At 40.0% G+C, this 25,504-nt stretch overlaps 1 protein-coding gene across 3 annotated transcripts in view; it reads right to left on the bottom strand.

Annotated features, from left to right (window-relative positions):
• Positions 1 to 6,393: 6,393 nt before the first annotated feature.
• Positions 6,394 to 25,504, bottom strand: part of BRINP3 (BMP/retinoic acid inducible neural specific 3) — a 195,421-nt gene continuing 176,310 nt past the window's right edge. For all 3 annotated transcript variants that reach the window (XM_064427756.1, XM_064427758.1, XM_064427757.1), the window contains one exon: positions 6,394 to 7,871. In XM_064427756.1, the coding sequence (XP_064283826.1) occupies positions 6,755 to 7,871 (1,117 nt within the window). In that variant the 3' untranslated portion in view covers positions 6,394 to 6,754. The remainder of the gene's footprint in view (positions 7,872 to 25,504) is intronic.

Below are 25,504 nucleotides of genomic sequence, written 5' to 3'. Positions count from 1 at the left end.
AAAGCCTTCATCACAGATGCTGTAGGTTTTACCAGCTGGATGCCTCCGTGTGGGCAGGGATGGATTCAGCCACCAGAAGTGTCTGTCCCCTTCAGCAGTGTGACAAAGGCCTTGCTTACAGAGCAACTTCACCTGCTCAAGAATTGCCTGCTCCCCGAGTGCTCAGGTGGAAATGACATCTATTAACCTGAAAGTCAAATATCTGCACTTGCAGGGGGATTACTGCCCAGAGTGTCCCAGTTCTTTAGAGAATAGCTTTTCCCAGCTCTATCAATGACATTAAAAGTTGTCTCTTAAGGAAAAAAGTAACCAGGCAGTTCAATGTGTGCATAGAATCCAGCTGCTTCAGTAAATATTCACACTAAAAAATTCATATATATCTGGGTTGAAGTGGAGGAATACAGGCACTCCAATTTATTTTAAGAGAATATGACAGAATATTGCCTTTTCAATGAAGGGAAAAAAAATTGTCATCAATGTATTCCATTCTACCAAAGGCATATTAGAAATAGCACCAATGTTTTCAATCTCAGTCACTTCATGTGTTCATTTTGCTCTCTGAGTCTGTTAAAGCAGAGAAATAATGTATGAAAATAAATGCTTGGTACTTTTACATTACTAAATTCTGACTGACTAGAGGCTTCAATGTTTAGAGTCCAGATAAAATTCATAGCTAAGAATTTCCATTTTCTATTTTGTGATGACAAGTCAGCATTTTTAAAATGCTTAGCAGCACAGTCCTCATCTTAACTTTATGCATCTAAATATTAAAAAGGCAGCTGTGATGCTCTCTGATGTCCTGCTGTTAAACAGGAACTTTCACATCTCAAGCTGTCAAACTAGTCCCTTCAGAAATTCAGATTCTGGGAGGGAAATCTTAAGCACTGGACAGCAAGAGAGGAATCAAATTCATAGAAAGACAGTGGTATAAAACCACTTTAAGAAAAAATAAAATTAAAAAAACAATAGAGCTGATTCATGTCTAATCTTGTAGAAATTGTCTATATTATTTTGGGGAAGAGGGGTTTTGTTTCTTTGATGCTGAGGAAGGACTTAGCTGGAAAACTTATAATGATATGTAAGACATAGGGTTATTTAAAATTATTTGGACATCTTACACAACCATAAGGTCCTCTCATGTTCTGATGCCTTAATTTTGTAGGCAAAGGAGTTATGCCTCAATACACACCTGGAAAACTGAATAATAGGGGAACATGAGGGGCCCCAATGAAAAGGGCACATGAAAGAAGCTCCACACATTTATACCATGAATTATCTTTTGTCATTCCCCTCTTCCTGTTTAATGCTTAAATTCCTTCTCTGCTGAGAGTGAGGAAAAGATGAAAGATGAAAATTTGTGTGCTCAAAACTAGCGATGCTTGATTTTCTTCTGTCAGGCTCGTGCTCAGATTGTACATGGCCCTTGCATTTTTGGTCTTCTGTTATCCCTGCGGTACCGAAATGTTTTTGGAGTGAGTTACACAGCTGTGATGGGATCCCAAAGCTCTTCAAAGTCTCTTTGTTCTCCCCTCTCTCCCCACCGAAGAATTGTGGCTTGATATGTACACACCTCACTTTGTTTTACTCCTCCTCTTCTCTCTTCCCTGTCAGCTGAGAATTGGCAAAAAGCCTTTTTCTGAAAAGAGAAAGCTCTTGGAATGTGTTGAAAGGTGGTCACGCTCTGGATTAGTCCCTCTTAGGGGAGCATTGTTTTCAGAGCAAAGCTATCTCTGCCTCCCAGGTGGTTTTAAGCTCTTTTCTGTCTGCTGTGTGCTGAGAGCAGATCATAGGCAGACAAACAAAGCCTGGTGCAGGTGTGACCAGAGGGTGGGCAATCCTGCAGCACCTATTGTTGCTAACATTGGCATTTCTTGTGTTTCCCTTTCATACTTGCACAGGAATGTTCCCTAAACCAGAGGAATATGTGAGTGTGTTGAAAAGATACACTGGTATTTTTAGATGCACGTTACCATCCAAGGAGTAATCTGCAGGGAAGGAAAATTTCACTATTTCTGGGAGGTAAAACTGTTTCTTTGGTCATAATTCACACCTTACTGTTGTTGGCTTGGCAGGGGAAAAAAAGGAATTTATGAACCTGCACTCCCACGTGCACTCGCTCCCAGAGCAGTGGCATCTCTGGTGTGGCCACACTGCCAAATTTGTGAAAATTAATGTCAGAAATTCATACACTTCTCTGCCCTGTGGGTGAGTTTACATCTTATCCACTGTGAGTGACCCAGGGCTGTGGGTTGATCCATTGATAGTCTGAGTGAATAGACCCCAAAGTCAGCCCCGCAGTCCCACAAACTGCCCTGCTGGGCCCCCATGAGTCCTGCACATCAGCATTAACACTGCACTGGCTCTGGTGTTGAGATCTCCCAGCACTGACTCTCACTAAAAAAGTAGCCACGACATACCTTGTTTCCAAACCCAGGGAGATCTTGGCCTCTGCTTTAGCTGTAGTGAGGCATACAGGCTCTTTCCTTGTTTAAAAGCCTGCTCAAATGAGATCTTGGTTCCTTTCCTCTCTCTACTTTTCCCTGGCTCCCCCCTTGCACTCCAGCCCCCTTGGCAGGAGCCCTGGCTGCAGCACCCAGGGGTGTTCCCATTCCCAAGGGTGGCACAGCAGCTCAGATTCTGTCCCCTGCCTGCCAAAGAAATGATGGCTGATGTGTTGTAAAACATGGATCCTTCCCCATATCCCCTTTTCCTGCTTGCTGCCAGCACAGCAGAGAGGAGGGTATGGATCACTTTTCTTCCCCATGATATTTTTCTGTCCCTGGAAAACATGCTGCATTTTCACAGAAAAGACCTTCAGGCAGTTGTAGCCCCCTCCTGCACTCTCTATCCTCCTTCCTGCACAAACTGCTTACTCAGCTTGGGAAAACTGACTTTTTTTGGCTTTTGTCTCTTTGCTGACTTGAGGTGTCTGCCAAATAAGCACTTTCACAAGAAATGCAGTCAGCATATGCATACCTTTGGAAACAAAGCCTCTCCCTCAAATTTTGGGAAAAAAGACCCTGACATGTGACTACACCTCTCTCTACCTTCAGCCACTAGAATATGAACTCATTTTCTTCCTGCCTATATTTTTTTTCAGCAAGCAATGAGAGAAATGAGAGTTCATTCATGTTCACTATGTTTGAATATGATTCAACTCAGCCTCTGTATTCTGAATTTTGTCACCCAGAGACTTAGATTCAGTCTGGAAAACCTAATTCTGGTTCCCAGATAGTGATAAGGGGGCCCATACCTACTGCAGTCTCTTCCCACAGTAGAATTTATAGACATTAGCCTGGCTCCCACACCTCATTCATGATCTGAACTGGATTTGCTTGGAAAATAATGTTAGAAGAGTTCTTTATCAGTTCTTTTTTAGAAGAGTATCTTTATCAGAGTTCTTTATCAGAGAGGCCTTCACTTAAGCAAGATGGTGACTGTGTTCTAATTAAAAAATACCTGGTTATTGTACCTGTAGATACTGGAATTTGTTCTGAATATTGTCCTAGGCTGTCATTGTGCCATTCCTTGGGTGCAGTACACAGGCAGTGACAGGACAAGGGTGAGTGGCTTTAAACAGAAGAAGTGTACATTTAGACTGGATACTGGGAGGAAATCCTTCCCTGTGAGTGTGGGCAGGCCCTGGCACAGGGTGCCCAGAGAAGCTGTGGCTGTCTCTGGATCCCTGGCAGTGTCCATGGCCAGGTTGGACAGGGCTTACAGCAACCTGGGGCAGTGGAAGGTGTCCCTGCCTATGGCAGGCATGGGACTGGATGGGCTTTAAGGTCCCTCCCAGCCCAAATAAGTCTGGATTTCCATGGTTCTGTGATTCTCTATTACCATCTTTTCCTTGCTTTGTTGTTTTTTGAGTTTTTTTCCAGTTTTTGATAGCAGGAAATAACAGCATTGATGAATGCTAGCACAAAGTACCAGGATCTGATCACTCCAAATATCTGCAATGCCCAGATGGAAATGAGTGCACATGGATGTAGCCACAGCTCTTTCTTCTCCACCCTTGGGTTCATATCTTATTACAAAACTTTCTTATGGATCAAGTTTTTTTGATCTACAGGATCAAGTTTTTTGCTGGTTGGACTTATCCAGACTCATCTTTTTCTAAAAAAATGTCCTGAACTTCATCTTTTTCAGAACACAGAAAGTTTCCAATTGGAAAAAAGTGTCAAAAGGGAAATATTATTGTCTCCTGTTTGAGAACCAGATAAACTTGTGCCTTTTTTTTTTTTTTTCTCACTATGTACTTACAGGGGTTTTTTTCCTATCATATTTATCTTTATAGAATTCAGTTATGGTAAAATAGAAACTCTCCCTATTCCATGAGGTTACAAGTTCCAAAATCCAAAACGAGTCCATGAGTAGTGGGCTAGGAAATCTGGCACAAAGCTGGTGAGTAATGACAGGAGGTTTCCACTGCTCCAGTCCAACACAGTGAATGTGTTGTGTAATAATTAAATGATGTCCCACTTTTGGGGCTTCTTCTGATCTGTATCTTCTATTACAGATATTGTTCTGCACGGTGAAGAACTTTAAATCTTGGCAGAGAAAGATATGTAAAAAAAACCCCCCACAACTCAGCCAAGAAAGAAAAAATAGTCATGGGGGAAAATCTTAAGAAGGAGAATTCACTTGTTTGAAAAGACTACACAAGGTACTTAGCAAAATACAACTATCTAATTTTGCAAGTTATAACAGTTGCCAAAGGCATAAAAAAGGAGCAAAATAAAGACTTGAAGATGAAAACAGGAATACTGAGAATTTTAACTGGGGAGATCTTACTAATGCAAGAGCAAGCCAAAATCTGGACACGTAGAAGAGGGGCTGAGATACATTATTTATCAGCAAAAGAAAGCTGTAAGTTGCAGAGAAACAGGAATTCTTCCAGAGGTTAACTCCTCCAGCAACAAAACAAACAAAACAAACAAACAAACAAACCCCAAAAACTAACCAAACAAAAAACCCAAAAATAAACAAGGGGGAAAAATAATTGCTAATTTTAGTTCTGAGTGACTTCTTAGTATAGAAGGTTTGAGGAATTATCCAAATGGTGGCAGTGAAACAATAAAGCAGATAAATATTTATAGGAGTCAGGAGAGAGAGGATTCACTAAGGAAAATATTTCCCTTGGCAGTGGGCTTTCTGAAGAGTTTCTGCCCTTGTACTTTAGCTTGTCTACATTCACTACAAGGTGTTTTCTCCTCTGTGCTGCTGGGGTCTTGCTGGAAGTGAGCAGTGCATCTTAGATTAGGCTGAATTCAAATGACTGCAATACAACAAATTGAAATGAATAAAGTTAATTTCATTAGAATCCAGCTGAATTAAAATTGTGTATGAATGAAATGGGGGTTTTTGCTTTATGTGCTTGCCCATAAAATATCTTTTTTTATGTAATTCCTTCCCATTTAAAAAATACAAATTGACTTTTAAGTCACAGATTCAGAATGAATCTGAGGAGGGACTACTAAACCATTTTGTATCCATTTCCTTCATTTTACTCTGCATTTACTAATGGGCACTTCTGACAATCCAGCCATTTGTTCTGTTCTCTTGCAAGAGGCAGCAAAAGCTTCTTGTGAGTCCCAGGTTCTGCTGTCTCAGACGTGCTTTTTATCTGCTGGGATGTGTTAAACAGCAAAGAACCTAATCCTGATCCACAGACATTCACATTTAATTAATTTCAGGAATTGATAATGTTTAATTAATGACTTGCACTGGCAGCATTATAAATTGTATTTCTTGTATCTGTAAAAGGGGAGTTTTTTAAAAACTGAAAATTCTTGCACTGAAAAGAATGGAAAAAAACACACATCTACTAAACATCTGCATTGGCAAGGAAAGTTTTAACATTAATTTGAATCTAAGCAGCATGGCTGTACTTGAGTGAGCAAGAGAAACAGAGAATTCTGAATATTATAGTGTGTGCATTTGGGAGGAGGCAACATTTACATATGCTTGATTCTTTTGGTAACTATGCAAAGCAAAGGATCAGGGGGAGAATTTTGAAAATCATTTTGGTCATTTTTCAGAGAGCCTTTCATCTGTCTCCTGTAGAGCTAATGCAGCCTTGCACTGCTGTCCATCCCACAGCTCCAGCCTCCTGCACACCCTAAAACACTCCCTGGGATCACCCTGGGGTCACACTGAGCACCTTGGAAAGGACAAGCCTCAGGTGGGGCATTGCTACAGTTGTCACTTCAGCCCAGAATGAACTCCTAGATACACATCCTAAAATTAAAATATCCCATGGCTTTGAATTTTGACAGTTTCTCTTAAAATCTGGAGTCAATCTCTTCTCTTTGCCTACCCCTCCTGAGTTCAACACACACAAAAGTGTATCAAAGTTACTACTTTTGTGTAAGAAAAAAGAATCCCACAGCATTTCTTTGTAATAACTGTTCAGCTACAAAATTTTATTGGTCTCCTTCTATGTTCCCTCTAGAGGATGTAATGCACAAAAGCATTGCCACGGAACATATAAAATTACAAATGAAATTTATTGTAAAAAGTAGAATGTCTTCTAGACTGGTGTCAGTATTTATTTCATTCATAAACCAAAACTGCAGGTATAATATATTCATTGTCAGCAAGTTCATGTGTGTAAATTGCCATCCAACAGTATTGACTGATATAAGACAGATATTGAAAAGACAATTTAAATTTACTCTTCCAAACATAAACTGTTCCACAAAAGCACTGTAAAAACTCCTTCAAAGTTTCGTGTTGTGCTTCACATTTATGGTTAACTACATAATTTGGTTGTGTCATAATCCACTGTGTTTGGCAATTTGGCATTAAAGGCCTGCAAAGCAGATTGGATCCTCACCACTTCACTGGTAGACAGTTTGAGTCTATGACGGAGCAAGCAAGAGAAGAGGTCCAGACGACGTTGGCCGGGTGGAGAGAGTTTATTTACACGGTCCCGAATCTCCAACAGCTGCAAAAGTGCTGAGTCCTGTGAGCCCTGAGTGTAGGGGTAGTCCAGCTGCAAAATCAAGTCTCGGATTGCTTCCGGGTCGAAGTGCATGCTGTAGCCAAACACTTGGATGTTGTTGATTTTCATGTAGCCCAGATTTCTTGAGGGATCAATAAATTCCAGGGGTTCGTAGTAGATGCTCTCGTTGCCATTTGGACCGTTCGACTTTATTCGACTCCTCAAATAGATGTGCACAGTTTCAAAAAATGTCTTCCACTTGTTGCCCAGAGTCAGCGTCCAGTTATAGCACTGAAGGGGTAAGTCCAGCTTAGTCCGCTCCCAGTCTGGGAAATTATTTTCATTCACAGGCATAAACCAGCTCTCAGAGTGGCTGCCCCCAAAAGGGTTGATATAAACAGCAAGGACGGGCTCTAAGGTGCTGTTCTTAGTCAGGCAAATTTGCAGAGAGAGGCCCAGTATCATATGGACCAGGCTGGACTTGTACTTGTTGCTCTTGAGAGTCAGGAGCATCCTCTTGCGCCACGAGGGGTCGAACCAGCTGTTGAGGCGCATGTCGTTGCTGATGAAAATGGCGTGCACCTCGATCCGCCGGTCCGTCTTCTGCAGCAAATACTTCATCTCCAGGTCCTGCAGGTCCGTCTCGAAGCCGATGTAGTGCTCGGTGGAGTCGGCCACCTCGGGCTTGCAGAGGCCCTGGCTCAGCATGTAGCCGGCGTTGCAGCTCCCGCAGCGCGTGCGGTTGTCGGGCGCGCAGCTCAGGCAGGCGGGGCCATCGCCCAGCGTGCAGGGCAGCGAGCCGTGGCACGCCACCTGGTCGTTGGGGCACGTGCACGTGTGGGTCTCCTCGGAAAAGCTCCCCAGGAGCCCGTTCTCGTTGCAGTACAGGAACGACTGGATGCGGTTCAGCCAGTAGTTGGAAGACCTGCAGCGTGAAAATATGGCTTTGTTATGTTGTATCAGAAAGAGGAAAATAAAGCTGGTTTTAGTGTCAGGTTAAGGCATGATAGCATCTGCTGTCAGATAGATGCAGGTATAAATTGCCTCTTAACAATGCAAAATCACAAAAGAAAAGTTTCCTTATAAACCCACAGGCATGACAGGAACATTTAGTTCAGGTATTTGCCTTCTCTGTGTCTCTGTCAAGGAAGCCTGACAAAGAACCATTTTCTATGACTGTCTTCAGATTAACATCTTGAAATCCTACGCAGCTGAGATTATTTTTGTGTGTTCTATTTGACCAAAGAAGAGTTTAGTATCTAATTGTCTACAACTCTACTGTCCCTCTATTCCATTATGAAGATTCTTTTTTTTTACTAGCTGGAGCTGCATTGATTTACAGACAGTGAGCCAAAATTCTTTCCTAGAATAGCAACAGGTCTCCACTCCCCACCTAAAGAGATTCTTTAGATGACTTCCAGCACTACAGAATCTCTACAGGAAGCCATGCATGAGCATGTTGTGTTTACTTTTCATCTCTGGGGACAAAATTAAAAGATCACTTTAATGTTCTTCTTGTCATCTCATTTTGGTTTCACTAGGAGGAACAGTTAATGTCCTACATCACACTGGGAAAACATACTGAAACCAACAGTTTAGGCTGATGAGGCACATCCACTAGAAGAATGACAACAGGAAGAGCAGAGCTACATGGAAATAGTCAGAAAAATTATTTTCTTTGCATTTTCCACTCTTATTATTCCCAACAATGCACAGTTTACAGAACTTGTTTTGTCTGCTGCAATCAGATCTGTTGTTGCCACATGAATGATGATGGTTGTACAGTTTCTTCCCCTTTCATTACATTGTTTTGGAGAAAATGCAAGACCCTAATTTATTCCTGACTGACATTTAAGTCACATCTGAATTTGCCTCAAGGAGAAATCCATGGCATCCCAAATTCTGGTATTTTAGAAACATGAAAATAAAGTTCAGTTAAAAAATATTCTGGTGACTTTTTAAATCTTTATATTTTTCCCTTTTTTAGGGCAGGAATCTTGGTTGTTCAGAGTTGGGGGTTTATATGCCTATAGCACTAGGTATTTTCTAGAAGCCTAAGTAAATATAATAACATGCACAACATGAACATACCTTATTCTTCTTGGTGCTTACTTGAAAGTCAGCATTAAGCAAAAACATTCTGAGTGAGTCAACAACATTCTAGGTATTCCAACCACATGGTGTATAAAACATTGTTTTTTTTCTTTATTAATGATGCAATCTGCTATTTCAATGATTATGAGGGGCAAAATCTCTAAAGTCACTTCTTTTCTGTTCTCTTTATTTTTTAATAAAAAATAGCCTGTCTTCCTCCTTCTATTTTGTTAGGGAATACAAGCAGCAGTTTAAAAATCAGCATGAAATTACAAACTGCAAAATTAAGTAAGTTTCTTGCTATAACTTAGTTATGTTGTTTGTAACTTAGTATTATCTAGCTTATTTAAACTATGTCTTTGATGATTAGCAGTTGCAAAGAGGTCGACAACTTTAGAGGGAAGGAGGTTATCTCCTTATTCCAGTGAAGTTCAAAACAATAACATTCTAATATTATTGCCTTACTTTGATTTCTCTTTACCTGATTTTAAACAGAGGGATAAGAAGAATCTGCTTATACTTGTCTTTGATTATTTAACAAATACAGTCTATTTTAAAAAATAAAATCTACTTCCTTATTTAACTGCTTGTTTTAAAATTAGTCATTAAGGAATACTGTTACTCTTTGTAAATTTATTGCTTTCAGTGGAGAAAATTAAGTAAATTATGCAAAAGTACATAAAATGTGGATGATACCTACTTTATTTAAGCCACTCGTCCTTAATTGGGTAAATTCACACTGGCGTGTCATTACAAAATAATTCTTTTTCTCCTAGAAAATCAAGATCAGATAAATTCTGGACCCTGCAGCCGAGGGAAGGGTTTGATTGGAAGCAGATGTGTCCTGCAGGTCACCACCTGGCTGAACAGCTGCTGCAGCTGGGGCTGCACAGCCCCTCTGGGGACGGTGGCAGCTGGGGACAGAGGGGGCTCCAGACAAGGTGAGAGGTGACAGCTCAGGTGCCAGACTTGCTAATCCTCTGACAAGGGCTTCAAGCATTGCTAGCTTGGGGCTGGAGCTCTAATGGGGGCTGGGAAATAAAGCATCCAGGGAGAGAAGCTTTCTAGTGTGGTTTGGAACTGCATAATCCAGTTGGAACTGGATGATCTTCAAGGTCCTTTCCAACCCAAAATGTTCTGTGATTCATTCTGTGCAGAAAGTGGTGCACCTAGGGGCCCTTCTCTGTGCCTGGACAGGGATGTGTGTGGGAAACAGGCAGATTTGGACACACTTCCAGTACTGTGACTTTCTCAACATCACAGAGGTGTGGTGGGTGGACAGAGAGTCCTTGGAGAAATCAGATAGAAGGGGAACATTTGCACTCCCCCAAAAAAGAAGCCCATAGAACTAAAACAAAACTTCACTATTGAACAAGCAATGCACAGGGTCTCCAGGGCAGGTGTGAGAGCAGAGAACAGTGAGAAGGGCACTGTCAGAATCTTTACACGCCATAAAATAAAAGGAAATGGATGAAGCCTCCCTGAATTCTCAGAACTGCTGGGTTGGAAGAGACTTTCAAGAGCATCAAATACATCCCAGCCATAACACCTCAACTAAAGCATGGCACTGAATGCCACATCCAGGCTTTCTTAAACACATCCAGGGATGGTGACTTCACCACCTCCCTGGGCAGACCATTCCAGAACTTTATCACTCAGATCCAACTGGAGAAAGCAACATGACCACAGGTGTCCTGAGTGAGGCTTGAAAGAACTCTTCAATTCTTTCACCAAAAAAAAAAAAATATTATTTGATTTGGAAAATTACACATGCTGGCCTGATGAGTTAGTTTTCCAAACACTGGGCTGTAGAACCAGTTTCCAAAGCTCATGAAACCAGCAAGAAGAGTCCTAGTCACTCCACTGAGCTTCAAATAAAAATGGAATGCTTGAAATACCTGTGTCTTCCTCATCCTGCAAAATTTTGTGATAATTTATAATCAAAAGCTATTTCTGGTGATTCACACACTTGAAATCACTACTTTACTGTGGAAGTAAATTATTTTTTTGTTTAATTAAATATGATACTTGGTAAGTGCAGGATACTTGTCAAACTATATAATTACACCTTCCTGGAAATTGTTTGGAATTTTTTTAAACTTCTTTTGTTTATTAATATTGTATCACTGAAATCAACCTTTCAAACAAAAGTACAAAAGAATTGCTAAATCTGGACAGAATTCCTATGAAAACATGAATATGATTGTCCTGTTAGTGGAAAACCTGTTGTCTCTATAGGAAATAGATCATCAAGCCACTGCTCTGATTTATGAGCACTGAGCCAGGTAACCCTTCCAAATCCCAAGCTCTGCCTTTTAGTTAAGACCCCAAAACTGGGTCTCCATTGTTCTGGGGTTTGAATCTCACCCTTGACTGCAAAGAGCTCCTGCTCATACAAATCACACCTCTCAGGGAAGAACAATTCCTCCCTCCTTATTAATAATAAGAAGAAGAATTCCTCCCTCCTTATTCCTCCTTGTCAATGTGAAAATACCTGGAGGTGCACGACAATATTCCACAAATTTTCTCAGTTCTTAAAATTTACTTGGAAGCAGATTGTTAACTAATTCTGCTTCAATGGCAACTTCAGCTCCAACTTCTACTCATTTCCTACTCTGCTCAGGCTACTGTTGCAGGATGAAGAGACTCCTGTGGTTAAATCTGCTGCCCCATAAACTGCACCAGCTTTCAGCTGGAATGCTTGCAGGGGAAAGAAAGCCTGCCAGATAATCTCACTTTTACACAAGCATGGTAAAAAATATGATAATCCTAGAGAAGTTAATGCAGCAATTAACACCAGCCAAGTTTCTGATGAGAATCTTAATGACAGACATAAATCATAATTCTGAAGCGCATTTAAAATATTTTGCAATTCTTTTTCTTACTATGAAAAAAACCTTCACTTAAAAACAGGATTATTTTTACTAGAGCAGTTGCAAGCTTAATCCAAACCACGTGCCTATTCCTGTTCAGTACACTGTAACATTAAATGTAAGAACAAAGCACTATGGTCACCCTATAGAATAGCTGGAGCAAGTATTTAATCATGATATGACACTTTTACCTCCTTCTCTGCCTCACTAAGTGCTTAACATCTGTTGTACATCAGATGGCTCAGTAGCAGATGATGAGTACTCAGTGAGGCAGATGCTAAGTAAAAAAATGAAGACAATTTAACAAGAAGAGGAGAGGCAGTAAAATACCCATTACCTACTTTCCCCTTCTTTGGAGGCCAAGTCCAGTATAAATCTGTGAGACAGCAACATCAGCACCAAATGCACTTACAGCCATCTCTACAACGTCCTGCTCTGGATCAGGTGGATTTACATCTTGGGAAGGACAAAGCAGACCCCAAGTACTTTGTTTCTGTGCTGTGATTCAAAACAACAGTAATGGATGCTTAATTTGATAATGGTCTTTCATGAGAATGTTGTTTTCTTCTAGGAATAATCAGGGTAAAACTACCAACTGCACAGTAGCCACGAGAGCAGTGAGTGATCATAGAATCACAGAACCACAGAATGGTTTGGGTTGGGAGGGAGCTTAAAGCTCATCCAGTGCCACCCCTGCCGTGGGCAGGGACACATTCCACTATCCCAGGCTGCTCCAAGCCCTGTCCAGCTTGGCCTTGGACACTGCCAGGAATCCAGGGGCAGCCACAGCTTCTCTGGGCACCCTGTGCCAGGGCCTCACCAACCTCACAAAGAATTTCTTCCTCATAATTAATCTAGCCTGTCCTCTGGCAGTGGGTAGCTATTCCTCCTTGTCCTGATCCTCCATCCCTTGTAAACAGCCTCTCTCTTTCTTTCCTGTGGGCTCCCTTCAGGCACAATGAGGTCATGCTAAAGGTTCTCCTCTCCAGGCTGAACAATCCCAACTCTCCCAGCCTTTCCTCCCAGCAGAGCTGCTCCATCCCTCTGCCCATGCTGCTGCCTCCTCTCTCCAGCAGCTCCACTCCTCCCTGTGCTGGGGCAGCTCTGCAGGTGGGGTCTCACCTGGGCTCAGAATCCCCTCCCCTGCTGCCCAGGCTGGGGCTCAGCCCAGGGCAGGGGTTCAGGGCTGGGGCAGCTCCAGCTCTCACCCCCAGCACCCCCAAGTCCTTCTCCCAGGGCTGCTCCCTCTGCTCCTCCCAGCCTGGGCTGATCCCAGGGCTGCCCTGACCAGCCCTTGTTAAACCTCCTGGGGTTCCCAGGGCCACTTCTGGAGCTTGTCCAGCTCCCTCTGCATGTCACCCTGTCCTTCAGGGGTGTCACTGCACCCTCAGCTTGGTGTCACCTGCAAACCTGCTGAGGGTGGCCTCAATCCCTCTGTCATTAGAAGATTGAATGTTTTTAGTTTATTCAGCCCCACAGAATTACCCACCACTGAAATAAATGTGCCTGAAATCACTTTCCTGTGGCTCACATTTCAGGTGTGGCAGTGACACTCTTGGTGACACTGCAAATCCCACTCCCAAAGATGGCAAAGAGGAGCAGAGCAGCTGCTCTGAATTCACATCTCACAATTTCACTGCTGCTCTACCTGAGCCAGGAACTTTTAGGCTGACCCAAAGGTCTGGGTCATGTGGGCCATGGTGAACACAAAGAGTAGTGTAAAGTAGGGAAGGACTGTGATACTTTTCTAAATCTATATAAAGGAAAGAGAATCCTCTACCTAAGGGATGCCTGCTAGCATACACAGAAAGGATATTAATTAGCTATGGAATTTTAATGGAAATGTTGTCTCCATATGCTGAAATTGCTTGCAGCATTGAAGTGGATGCAGTAAGTAAAGAAATCTGTCTCAGTGTGGGGATACTCTGTGGTGACTGGATGAACCTGGAGCTTGCTGCTGGATTATGTTGCTGGGGCTGTACACAATCTAAACTGAATCTACTTTGAATTATGGAGCCAAAATACCTTGTTTTCCCTGTTAATCACATTTAAGGAGAGTCTTTCCAGATCCCCTAGCCCTCGTGCCACCGTTCTGCAGCTGTTGCCTGGGCCCCTCAGGGCTGGTGCAAAATCAATAATACATGTTCTTCCTTTTAAATTCCACATAGCCTTTATATTATGGGAAGTAGAGGAATTAAGTCCCTACATTAAGTGGTTGAAACCTTTTGCATCTCATAGAGAAAACTGCCATGGTTTTCATGATATTTCAAGCTAAACAATATTTTGGCACTAAAACATGTAACATTTCAGAGGCTATTTCTAGTTGGTCTGCTTTGAATTGATTTACAAAGCTTTGTAGTTTTAATTACATTGACATTACACCCTTATAATTCTCATAGTAAATTTTTCTAATATTAAATATTTCTGCCACACACACTCCCAAAAGAATAATTATTAAGAAAAAATATTAAGATAGTATATCCAGAACTCTTTTGACACAGCCCTAATCATAGTGACCGTTGTGGTATTTTTAATTGGGAATCAAAGTGCTTTGTAGCACCAAATATTTATGTAAAGAGAGACAAATCAGAGACAAGCCTTGAAAGCTTTTACTAAATAATGATCCAAAGTGCAGCAGGGACAAAGGAAATACACAGAAAATTAATTAATGGAGTCAATTGTAGAACAAAAGGAATCAGAGCTGTTAGGAAAATTAAGAGTTTTCATGTAAAGGAGGAAGAAACTTGCCACACATATGCACAAAACCCCACCAAAATACTCCAGCCAAAAACCTCCAAAGCAGCCAACCAATGTGTGCTGCTTGGAGCCTCTCACCTGTTGGGTGTGTGTCTGTGTGTGCTTGTGTTTGTAGTGTTAGATCTGTGAAAAACTGACCTTGGTCACAGACTAGCCACTCATTCTGTGGAATTTCAGGGGGAACTTTCCAGATGTATGTTAAAGTATTAAGGTAGAAAGAATTACGGAGGGATTATAAGGTTTAACTAGATGCCTCTGAGACACTCAGGTTGATAAACCCCTTTAGGGCATTAGAAAAGTAACATCCAAATTCCCTGCTTTTCTGCCAGACTTTCCCTCCCAGCTGGATTTATTAGCCCCAAAAGATGCTCACATTAATGTAGAGCAAGGGCAGCTCTTTGCTCTGTGTTCAGCAGACCATAAGGTAGAGGTAAAAAAAGAGAGAAGTGAAGGAACATCGTGACTTGGAGAAAGGAGAAAAATTAAATAGGATTTCAAAATGAAAATTCCTTTCACTGAATGATTTAAGATGGAAGTGTAAATGTAGCTAATTCAGGGGTTTCTTTGAATTATAATATGTATATATAGCTGGCATAAAGCTAATTTCAGTATTTAATCTCTAGGAGGAAGGGAGCCACTAGCAGCTACTAATACCAACTGGATTCCCTCAAGATCTCGAGGCCAAATGCACAATAATAGTCTAAGTTGTTGTGTGAGCAGTACTGGCAACAATAACAAGATGTACCAGCAGCTCTAGTAGGCAGTAGAAATTCTGGAATTAATAAAAAGGTAGCCTTGACAGAAAGCTCTTTGTATATAGTGCAGCAGATCACAAAATCTAGTGAAGGTGAGAACACAATGTTGTGTGTTTTAACTTCAGATAGGAGGAAGGAGCCTCCACATTTTTGGAGCATTTTCTTCAAAATAGGAGTAAAATAGGAAGTTCAGAGACTGGAGATAATTTCTGAGCTAAAGCCTTTCAATGTATTGTAGGATGATCAAAACTCAAGCAAAAGGGCAATTGGTAGGGTTACTGCACCATGACACACCCACAAAAACCCCGCTGCTGAAAACAGCATCCAAAGTTTTAATCATGGTAAGGGGTAAATCTGGATATGAAAAGAGATTTAGCACCAGAGAAAGCAGCCATCAATTCCAGACTATCTGGAATTAAACCTCATTATTCCAGGTAAAATCAGAGCCTCATTAACAGCCAGTAGCAGAGAGGCAAGTCCATGATTACATCTGTAAAGCTGATACAAGACCATTACATCTTCTCATTTTCCTATTGATTTTGAGACAGGACCTTTAGTCCTATTTTAGGCATCCTTATCCCCAGATACAAATAACTGAAATAAAATAAAACAAATAAATAAATAAATGAAAATCTGTTTCTGTAAAGTTTGTGGCAGCTACAAATGTGGAGCTGGGGAAAATCTGCTTTTATTCCTGGCTTATTTCTGTGTGATGATGGTTATGGACCAGCCACTTGCTCTTTCCTTTGATAATGATCCTTATTTTTTCCCTGCTGTTTCCTATTTGGAGTATAAATGTAGTTATCCCTAAAAGCTACTGTAATATAAACAGCAACAATCTGTCATTTTCTTCCATTATGCAGAACCAGAAGGATTAAAGCAAAGCAAGTATCTCCAAGACAAGAGTAATGGTCTTAATTAAAGAATACAAAACTCAGTTCTGTGTTCATACCTCGCTTGTCATGTTATTAAACAAAATAAACCAAAATAAGATTGTGAGACCAGTGTGCTTTTTTCTCTAATTTTGTAATAACCGAAAATAACTATAATTTTGAGCAAACTCTTTAAAATTTTAATACAGGCACAAAAAACATTGCAGAAGAGAGGTTTGGTTTTCTGCCATGGTATGTTCAATTAAATTGCAAGGACACCCTTAGATTTCTGAAGAAAAATTAAAGGCTGTCTAGAAAAGTTGTATCCTGCTGTTTTAAAAACAACATGTATTTCACTTCACTTAAAAATCTATAATACTTGTAATAATATGTCACTTGTGTAAAAGTCATACACAGAAAGTATTAAAATAAACGGCCAAACGTTGCATGTCTATAATATAAATTAGGAGACAAGCTTGCAGTAATGCTTATGACAAATATCAAGTGATTGTAGAATCAATATAGATAAATCTCCTCGAATAGTTTTGCTTCCTTAAGCAATCAAACCCACAGCCTAAAATGCAATATAGAAGGTGATAGAAAGGGTGAAAAAAAGAGCAGTTTTCTAGGTGTTAATCTGCATAATAGAGAAATTGGTGTAGATAACAGAGTGAGGGGCCAAAGTCCCACCTTGGAAGATATGGAATTGTGATCTGCAGCACTAGAGGAACTCTGAATCAGTGACAACTCTTATTGCAAAGAAAGACCATGTTACTCCTGAAATGCTACTTTTCTACATAGATAATCTCCTTCTGATGACTTCATCCCCTATTGGTATGGTATGCCGTTAAATGCCACAATATCCAAGGGTGGAAAGAAAATCTCCCCATGCAGAACAGCTTCCTTGATACCTTGGCATTTTTATTTAAGGGACTATAATTAAAAACACATACACAAGCCCATCCAAAACAACAACAAAAAGCTGACAAAATACCCAACATATTGTTCCTCTTTAAATTCGTTCTTTCCAAAATTAACAGGCTGCTACAGAAGGAATTAATTTAAGGACCTAGTCTTTCACAAATAATTGCTAAGTGTTCACATCAATAACCAAAAGTGGATTGGAGCAGACAACATTTCCTTGCAGGAGAAGAAAAAAAGATTTGTTAGAGAATCTTTTTCTGACAAGTGATGTATAACATTTCAGAGCCTACAAAGGCATGGGTTTTAAGGCATATTTAGCGTTCTTAACAGAGTCATTCCAAGAATCTTGGATTGTAATCACAGTGGAACACTAAAGGCTCTGGAGGAATTCTATCATTAACAAGGTCTCTAGTATGATTTATATAAATACATATATATATTACATGTATATATTATAGATACATTAATGTAATATATGATATATATTATATATATATTAATGTAATACATTACATATAATATATATGTGTAATTCCATTTAACAAGGTCTATGCTTTATATAAATACATCTATATGTATTCTTATATATTACATACATATTATAGATATATTAATGTAATATATATAATATACTAATGTAATGTATAACATATATTACATGTATATGTGTAATATATAAATACATATATATGCACACACACATACACATACACACATACACAGATATATTAATGTAATATATGTAATATATATTAATGTAATATATCTAACATATATTACATATATATATGCAATATATATATATAAATACATATATATTTACACACATGCACACACATATGTGTGTATATATATATATATATGCACAAAATTTTCATCCTTAATACCCCAGGCACTCTCAGAAAGGTTTATCTATCCCTTCCAGAAAGACCAGATGCTTCCACCTGGAGAAAATCAAAAAGCAAAGCTACAAAAGTCCCTTGAAAATCAAGTCCTCCTAAACACACACTCAGGGGCTCTAAATTAACCAAGGGAATAAGGGTCATGATGGCATGAGGGGAATGGTGATGATACTAATTAATGGAAATTAGTGATGAAGAGATAAAATTGAATTTTTTACTGAGGATAGAGAAATAGCAAAGAGCTCGTTTTTTTAACCACTTTGTATAGAATTCTACACCACTTGTAGTTCAGTATCTTTGCACTTTAAACTCTTGAAGCTCATGAAGTTTGGTTAAATTTTAAGATTGTGAACGAGGTAATGAAAAAAAAGGATAGCATAGTGTTAGCTTTTAAATGTTTAATTACTGGGGTAAAAGCACTACCAAAATGTCCCCAAAAGGATTCCATCCATTCTTGATATTACAAATTATATTGCCCCTTCTATTGTATTTATAGTAGAAGTGACCATAAAAGCCTGAAGACATGATCCATATTGAATAAAACAACCTGCTTCAAGAACCTTTTCCTTGAGGAGATCCCAATCTAAGTGCAAACCAGACAAAATAAATAGAAATGGGCTGTAGGATGTGCTCACAGTGGTTTTAGAGCTGCAGTGAGGGATGGTGAGGACTGGAGGGGGATAACTGCAGAGCCAGGAGCTGAAATACAAGTCTGGATCTTTAATAGCCCCTCTGTCATGCAGAAGATTTCCTGCTGTGCACAGTGAGTACCACTGAATAGCAAGGAATAGCCACAAAAATAACACTGATGTCCTCAGGTAAAAATCATATCACCCCTGATTTCTCCTGTCTGCCCAACACATGGGGTTTGGAAGTATCTTTTATGTGGATAAGGTGGCTTAGCCTTTATATTACAGGAGAGTTTGCAGATTGTGGTGGGGTCTCTTTCAGCCTGCACTTTCATCCAAGCATTGATGACTTTTCCCTCTTCCCAAGCTGTGGTGCTCCTGATGGACAGCAAAGGGAAGAGGGTTTGTCACGGGCAGGTAAACAGGGCTGCAGCACAAGCATTCTCACCTTGGTGAGTAATTACACTGCCCCTGCAACACCATCCATCTCCAGTGGCAAAGGGACTGAGGAGCCCAAATCCACACACAGCCCAGTGTTTTTCACAAGGCTGTTTGCAACTGGGATTGACATCCCCAGAAAGTCAGAGAAAAATTGGCTCTGCTCAAATTCTTTCTTGGATTTTGAAGTTTACTCTTAAGAGCCAAACACTCCTTCTCCAAATGTCAAACTGTCCATGATAAAAGGGGAGCCAATTAACATTGGCTTTACATGTTAAAGGAGTTTTACAGTCTGGCAGGAGTTTTACAATCAGTGCTGTTTATTGCAATATAGTTCTGTCAAGCATTACTATTGTCTGAATGCCTGTTACTCCCTTAATCTATCTAATTCACCTCACTATGGGCTTGCTCCAAAAAGAAAATTATGGCAGCACTAAAAAGGACCCCTTTAACTTGAGAGCATTCCTGATCAATCACTTACATAGTCCTAATATTTTTAATACCAGCCTGTAGCTCTGTGAGAAACCACAGGAGATCCTGCTCAGTGATGTAATTTTAAAAGTAATTTTAAGACTACCACCTGTCCTTGTAACCAGCAGTATATTGCCAGTGATCCTTATTTACTCAAATAAAACTTGACTGAATTCTTTTAATACTCTACAGCAGTTTTCACTGGCTGTCTTTAGTTTCTATGGAAACACATTCAATTATTATTTTGTCACACAGGACTGAATTGCTGCATAGACTCCCCACCACAAATGGGCACTTGAACTCTTGAATATCTCTACCCTCAGCTCCAGAAATAAAGGTTTGTTGGGTACTCAAAGACCATTTAGTTTCCCAGCATGAAATGATTGTGATGGGGGAGAAAATTTGAATTGTCCTGGCATAATCTTTAATGTATCCTACTAAATCCTGCAGGTAGAGGATCTCAGTGATTTCCCATCTTCTAGTTGAGGATGATATTAGGGTAAAAATAACCATTATAAAGAGGAAGATAGGGTTGCTGTGGGAGAAAGCCTCATTGTCTTGCCAAGGGAGTCATTTTTTCCCTACTGATCTGCAATTTGATTGATTCTTCTACTTAAAATATTCTGCTGAAGTTGAGCATGGTTGTTGATGTTGTTCCACAGACCTTTTAAACTTTGACCTCTTTAATATAGTTTATATTTTCATTATCTACGGTTTGCACCATGAAAAACCAGAGTGTGTTTTCAGGTAATGCTGTTTAGCATGTAAAACACAAACATGAACTCATTAGATGGAGGGCAAAACAACATCTGTAGTGCCAAGGCATAATCCCCCACCCCCAAATCTGGGTGTTGATCCTCCAGGTAATGCTGAAGTCAGGCCCACTCCTCACATACAGGAACAGAAGGAGGGGAGCTGCAATTCTGCCAGGAGACCCCACAGAGATAATTCCTGTGGCCTTTCCTAAAGCATGAATCATGACTTGGAGTCAGGAACTTCAGGTAAGAGACAGAACCACTGAACTTCAGACAAAATGGACACAAAGTGAAGAGGAGATGAGGAAAAGTGCAGAAGCCTGCTGCAGAAACCTGGCTTTAGCATTGTGGCAGCCAAAAGAAGAATAACCTTTCTCAATTCTCACCCTATTCTGCAGTAAAAATTTGTTTATTTTAATATTGTAAAGTTTTTGGGGTTTTTTTTAAATTTTCTTCTTGATTAATTTTTATTTCTGGTTGGGGGGATTGTTTGTTTTGTTTTTTTAAAATATTCATTTATTTATTTTTCTTTCTATGCAATCTCTTTGGAGCACAGAGGGGCAATGTCTTCCATAAACAAACACCTAATTATGAACACCTTGCACATAATACTGACCAGGTTTTCCTCTAAATATCATAGGGACATTCATCACTAATACATGAAAAATGGTCTACAAACTTTTTTCTAGGCAAACTCAGCAAATATTGAGGAAAATACATAATAACCATTGTTCTGGGAATTGCCTTATTCTAGTGCCAGACCCAGAGCAGTTAGGGAGCAGCTCTCTTATTTGGGAGGAGGGTGGGAGCAGCATGTTGTCCCCACATCAGATAGATGGCAATGGATAAAACACGACTTTTCCTTCTTTTGCCAGTGGCTGAATCACCATGGACGTAGCTGCAATTCTTTTCCTCCTTGAGCAGAGATCTTTCTCAAAACTGATTAATGGATGAGACTTTCTGCCCACGGAGGACACCATGCCAAGGACAAAGAGACGCAAAGCTCCTTCTAAGGGTCACATGAGGTCACATCATAGTGAACTCAGAACTAGCACTCCATTACATCCTTTCCTTTCCTTTCCTTTCCTTTCCTTTCCTTTCCTTTCCTTTCCTTTCCTTTCCTTTCCTTTCCTTTCCTTTCCTTTCCTTTCCTTTCCTTTCCTTTCCTTTCCTTTCCTTTCCTTTCCTTTCCTTTCCTTTCCTTTCCTTTCCTTTCCTTTCCTTTCCTTTCCTTTCCTTTCCTTTCCTTTCCTTTCCTTTCCTTTCCTCTCCTCTCCTCTCCTCTCCTCTCCTCTCCTCTCCTCTCCTCTCCTCTCCTCTCCTCTCCTCTCCTCTCCTCTCCTCTCCTCTCCTCTCCTCTCCTCTCCTCTCCTCTCCTCTCCTCTCCTCTCCTCTCCTCTCCTCTCCTCTCTCCTCTCCTCTCCTCTCCTCTCCTCTCCTCTCCTCTCCTCTCCTCTCCTCTCCTCTCCTCTCCTCTCCTCTCCTCTCCTCTCCTCTCCTCTCCTCTCCTCTCCTCTTTCCTTTCCTTTCCTTCTCCTTCCCCTCCTCCTCCTTCCCCCCGCTCCTCCTCCTCCTTTCTTCATCAAATATCAACCCTAAAACAGCAACAAAACCAAAGAGAAGAGAAATCCTGCAAACTTTAGAAGTGCAAATATTTGGGCTGAAATAAAACCCTAAAACTGGGTTTTCCCTGTATTCTGTGCAGATACCAAGAGTCTCTTATTTATTTGTCCTTTCATTCTCTTACACTGAAAATGGCTCATGAATTTCCCACGTCTCAGTTCAGTTGCCAGAGCCCTTCAGCCCATTCCAGTGTGTGTGCTGAGCCATGCTGAAGGCACCAGTCACCTGTGTGTGACATTTTCAGAGCCTTTGAGCAGCAGTGACTGAGCTGAGCTATACAAAAAAAAATCAACTTCTTTCCTCAGGCTCCACTACAAGGTAAGGGATTGGTGGAGATGCTGTTCCAGACACCACTCATGATTCTCCTGGTTTGCTGCTACAGGAGTGGAGTCACTGAGCAGTGAATTTAATTTAGTGCATGAGCAGCACTCATGTTCTGCATGACAATAACTTGCAAATACTTTCTTAGGCACTACATTTTCAGGCTCAGGGAGCCCTCTCCAATTAAAAACAGATTGTCCTTAATAGAATCTATAAATGTGAACTGGAGTGTCTATCCTATTTTCTTTTGGTAGATTTTTTTCCCTTTGTAACAAGTTTAACCCAACTGTTTTCAGCTTTATTGTCCTGATAAGACAGCAAATTCCATTTCCTGCCATCTGTTGCTAAATTTGCAATTTTCCACAAGATCACTAGGTATATAGTGGGGGGATCTTCTGTTTGTTACTTTGGAGAACTTACTATAGATAGGCAAAATGATTCTCATATATTTGACTTGCCAAACCCTACCCTGATGGCCATTTAATACAAATATTAAAGAAAAAGATGTTTACGATTCTGCTCCTACATTATCTTCTTTGTGAGGCACTTTGTAAGTTTCATCTGTTGGTTCAAACTTACACTTTATTTTCTTGGATGTGATTTTTTTTAAACTTGTTTTTAAGCTTATTCAAGTGGTCTTTTGCATTTCCTATTAACTGCTTATGGGTCTGATTTTGATGGATCCCTCCTTTCAATATCCAGGAATTTGTAGAGATGAGCAGTTTTGCTGTAGCACTGTTCCAATTACTCTGGACTCGTGTGGAGATAAATTTGCTCTTTCTGTTTACTCTTAAATCTACACATAATTGCTTGTCAAACTCACACCTCCTTGGTGTTCTTCAAAAGCTGGAAAAGATCGTCTGAGAGAATCCATCCATGAGAATGGTGCTGATAATTAAGAGATATATTAAACCAAATGGATAAACCAGCAAATAGATGTTCATAAATTATTTGAAACTGAGGGAATTTTAGGAAAGAATGTCGTCATATATCAACAGAGAGTTGTTAAATGTGTAGGTACAAAGGAGATACTCGCTGAAGATAAACCCTCATAATTTGGTTTCTGGTTCTGAGACTTTCAATAATCTCACTGCCATTTAAGTGATTTCATTTGGGACCCCAAAGGAGCCTTTTTTGGGGATTTTTAAATTATTTTTTTTAAAACAAAGATTCCTGAAAAAACCTCCAACTATTATTCCAACATATTTTTAAAAGCATAAAGAATCAGAATATGTTTTAACCATAGACCACAATATGTTAATATGCATTTAAATTATTTATCATTCAAAGGATTTTGCTAAGGTTGGTATATTTGCATTATTCCTACTTGTATTGAGGCAAAGCAATGTCACCTGTTATTATTCATTTCTTGCTGACCTGCTAAGTACTCATTATTAAATTTATGCTCCTCCTAGTGGGATCTATCCTTTTAAGAACTTAAGGAGCACAGAAATGGCACTGCAGTAATGTATGGAAAATAGTTCAGTGTTTAGCTTTAGTTAAGTACACCATCATTGCCTCGTAAATGTGTGCAATGCCATATGCTTACAAATAAACAGATGAAAAAAGGGAGATTTTCCACAGAAAATTGGGGGTGGGGTGGTTAAAATACAGTTAATATTTTCTCTTATTCGTTCACTAAAAGTGTAACACATCCATGACAAAATAAATATTATTACAGGAAAGTTGGTACTGAGGCCATGTCAGCAGCTGGTCTGGTCCTTAACATACATTCTGAAGAACACAGAGTACAGAAAAGTGGAATTAATGAGTATTATTCTTCTATTAAAAGTATTTTTTTAATAGCTAGAATCCTACTCTTTAAATTCTATTTATGAAAAGAAACTTTAGAAATTTTTAAATTATTTATGGTTAATATTCTTTGTACTGTAACTCTTTGATATCTGCCAGACTGAGAGAAATATTTTCTGCAAATCAATACAACTCCTGCTGCAAAATCAACCAGAATCCTTTTAGATATGGATGCAGTCAAAATTATTGGCATTAAAGTATTGATATTTAATTACTGATACATTTATACTGTCTCACAAAAAACAGCAAAAAGGAATGGGGAAAAACTTGAGCGATAAGAAATTTCTCTTCTTGTGACTCAACTGCTCACAAGTAACAGAATCAAAGACTATGAATCAAGGAAAAATTGATTTTTAATAAAAAAGCATTTTAATTGAGAGAGTGACCATAAAGGAGAACCCTGATTCTTATGCCAGGAGATCAGTGGGCATCTTCCAGCTGATGCCAACAACCCATTAAAAAATCTTCCTTTGTGATAGGGTTTTCACATGACACATGGCAGCAATTCTAATTCCAGCTGGGTTTCAGCAGAGTTTAGATGGCTGCAAATTTTTATCTTGTAATTAGTGGGCAATGAGAACCATAAGTCAAATACCCTTTTATGCAGAGCTGTTCACAGCTCTATTAATATATTTCTCCTCTGTATCTCTATAACTTCTGTACCTCTAACCTCTCTCTTGCTGCTCAGGTCATTTAGATTCTTGTGTACAGCTCCCAACATGGATGCACTACGAGGATACTCTGGGGCAAATCTTTAGGCTCAAAAACCTTTTTCCCACTCTCACCATGGCTTTGTGGCTCGGGGAACAGTGACAGCTGTAACTCTGGTGCTCAGGTCTCCTGTGCCCAGCCCCAGCCAAGCCCCTCAGCCCTGGGCCACAGGAGCTCAGCAAATGCTCAGCCAAGCATTTACACCTCTTCCAATATTTTAATCATGACCCCAGTGTCCCCCAACCAGCCTTCCAGCTTTTTTTTTATTCCTCATCCTCCTTGAAGGGTGAATTCCACAGAGGAGGACTGAGCTTCTAGGCAGTACATTTCCTTTTGTAAGAACACGGGAGCTGTTAAGACTCCAGTCATCATGTAGCTATTCACAAGTGCTATGCTACAATAATCCACTTTTATGGGAGTTTGGAAGATGAATATAAAATAACATAATCCCCAGCTGTGCTGTTATGTGCAAAGCCATCCCATTAATCACACTCAGTTTTACTTTACAGCTTAAAGGTATGCAAAGTGTTGCTGCCATTCAGGTGCCTTAGTACTGGCAGTTGCACACCCTAACTGCATTTTAAAAGCTATCTTCTCAAGAAATTAAGCACTCAATCTTTT

The sequence above is a fragment of the Passer domesticus genome, chromosome 7 (genome assembly GCF_036417665.1).
Source record: "Passer domesticus isolate bPasDom1 chromosome 7, bPasDom1.hap1, whole genome shotgun sequence".
Taxonomy (NCBI): domain Eukaryota; kingdom Metazoa; phylum Chordata; class Aves; order Passeriformes; family Passeridae; genus Passer; species Passer domesticus.
This window is presented reverse-complemented; position numbering and strand designations above follow the sequence as displayed.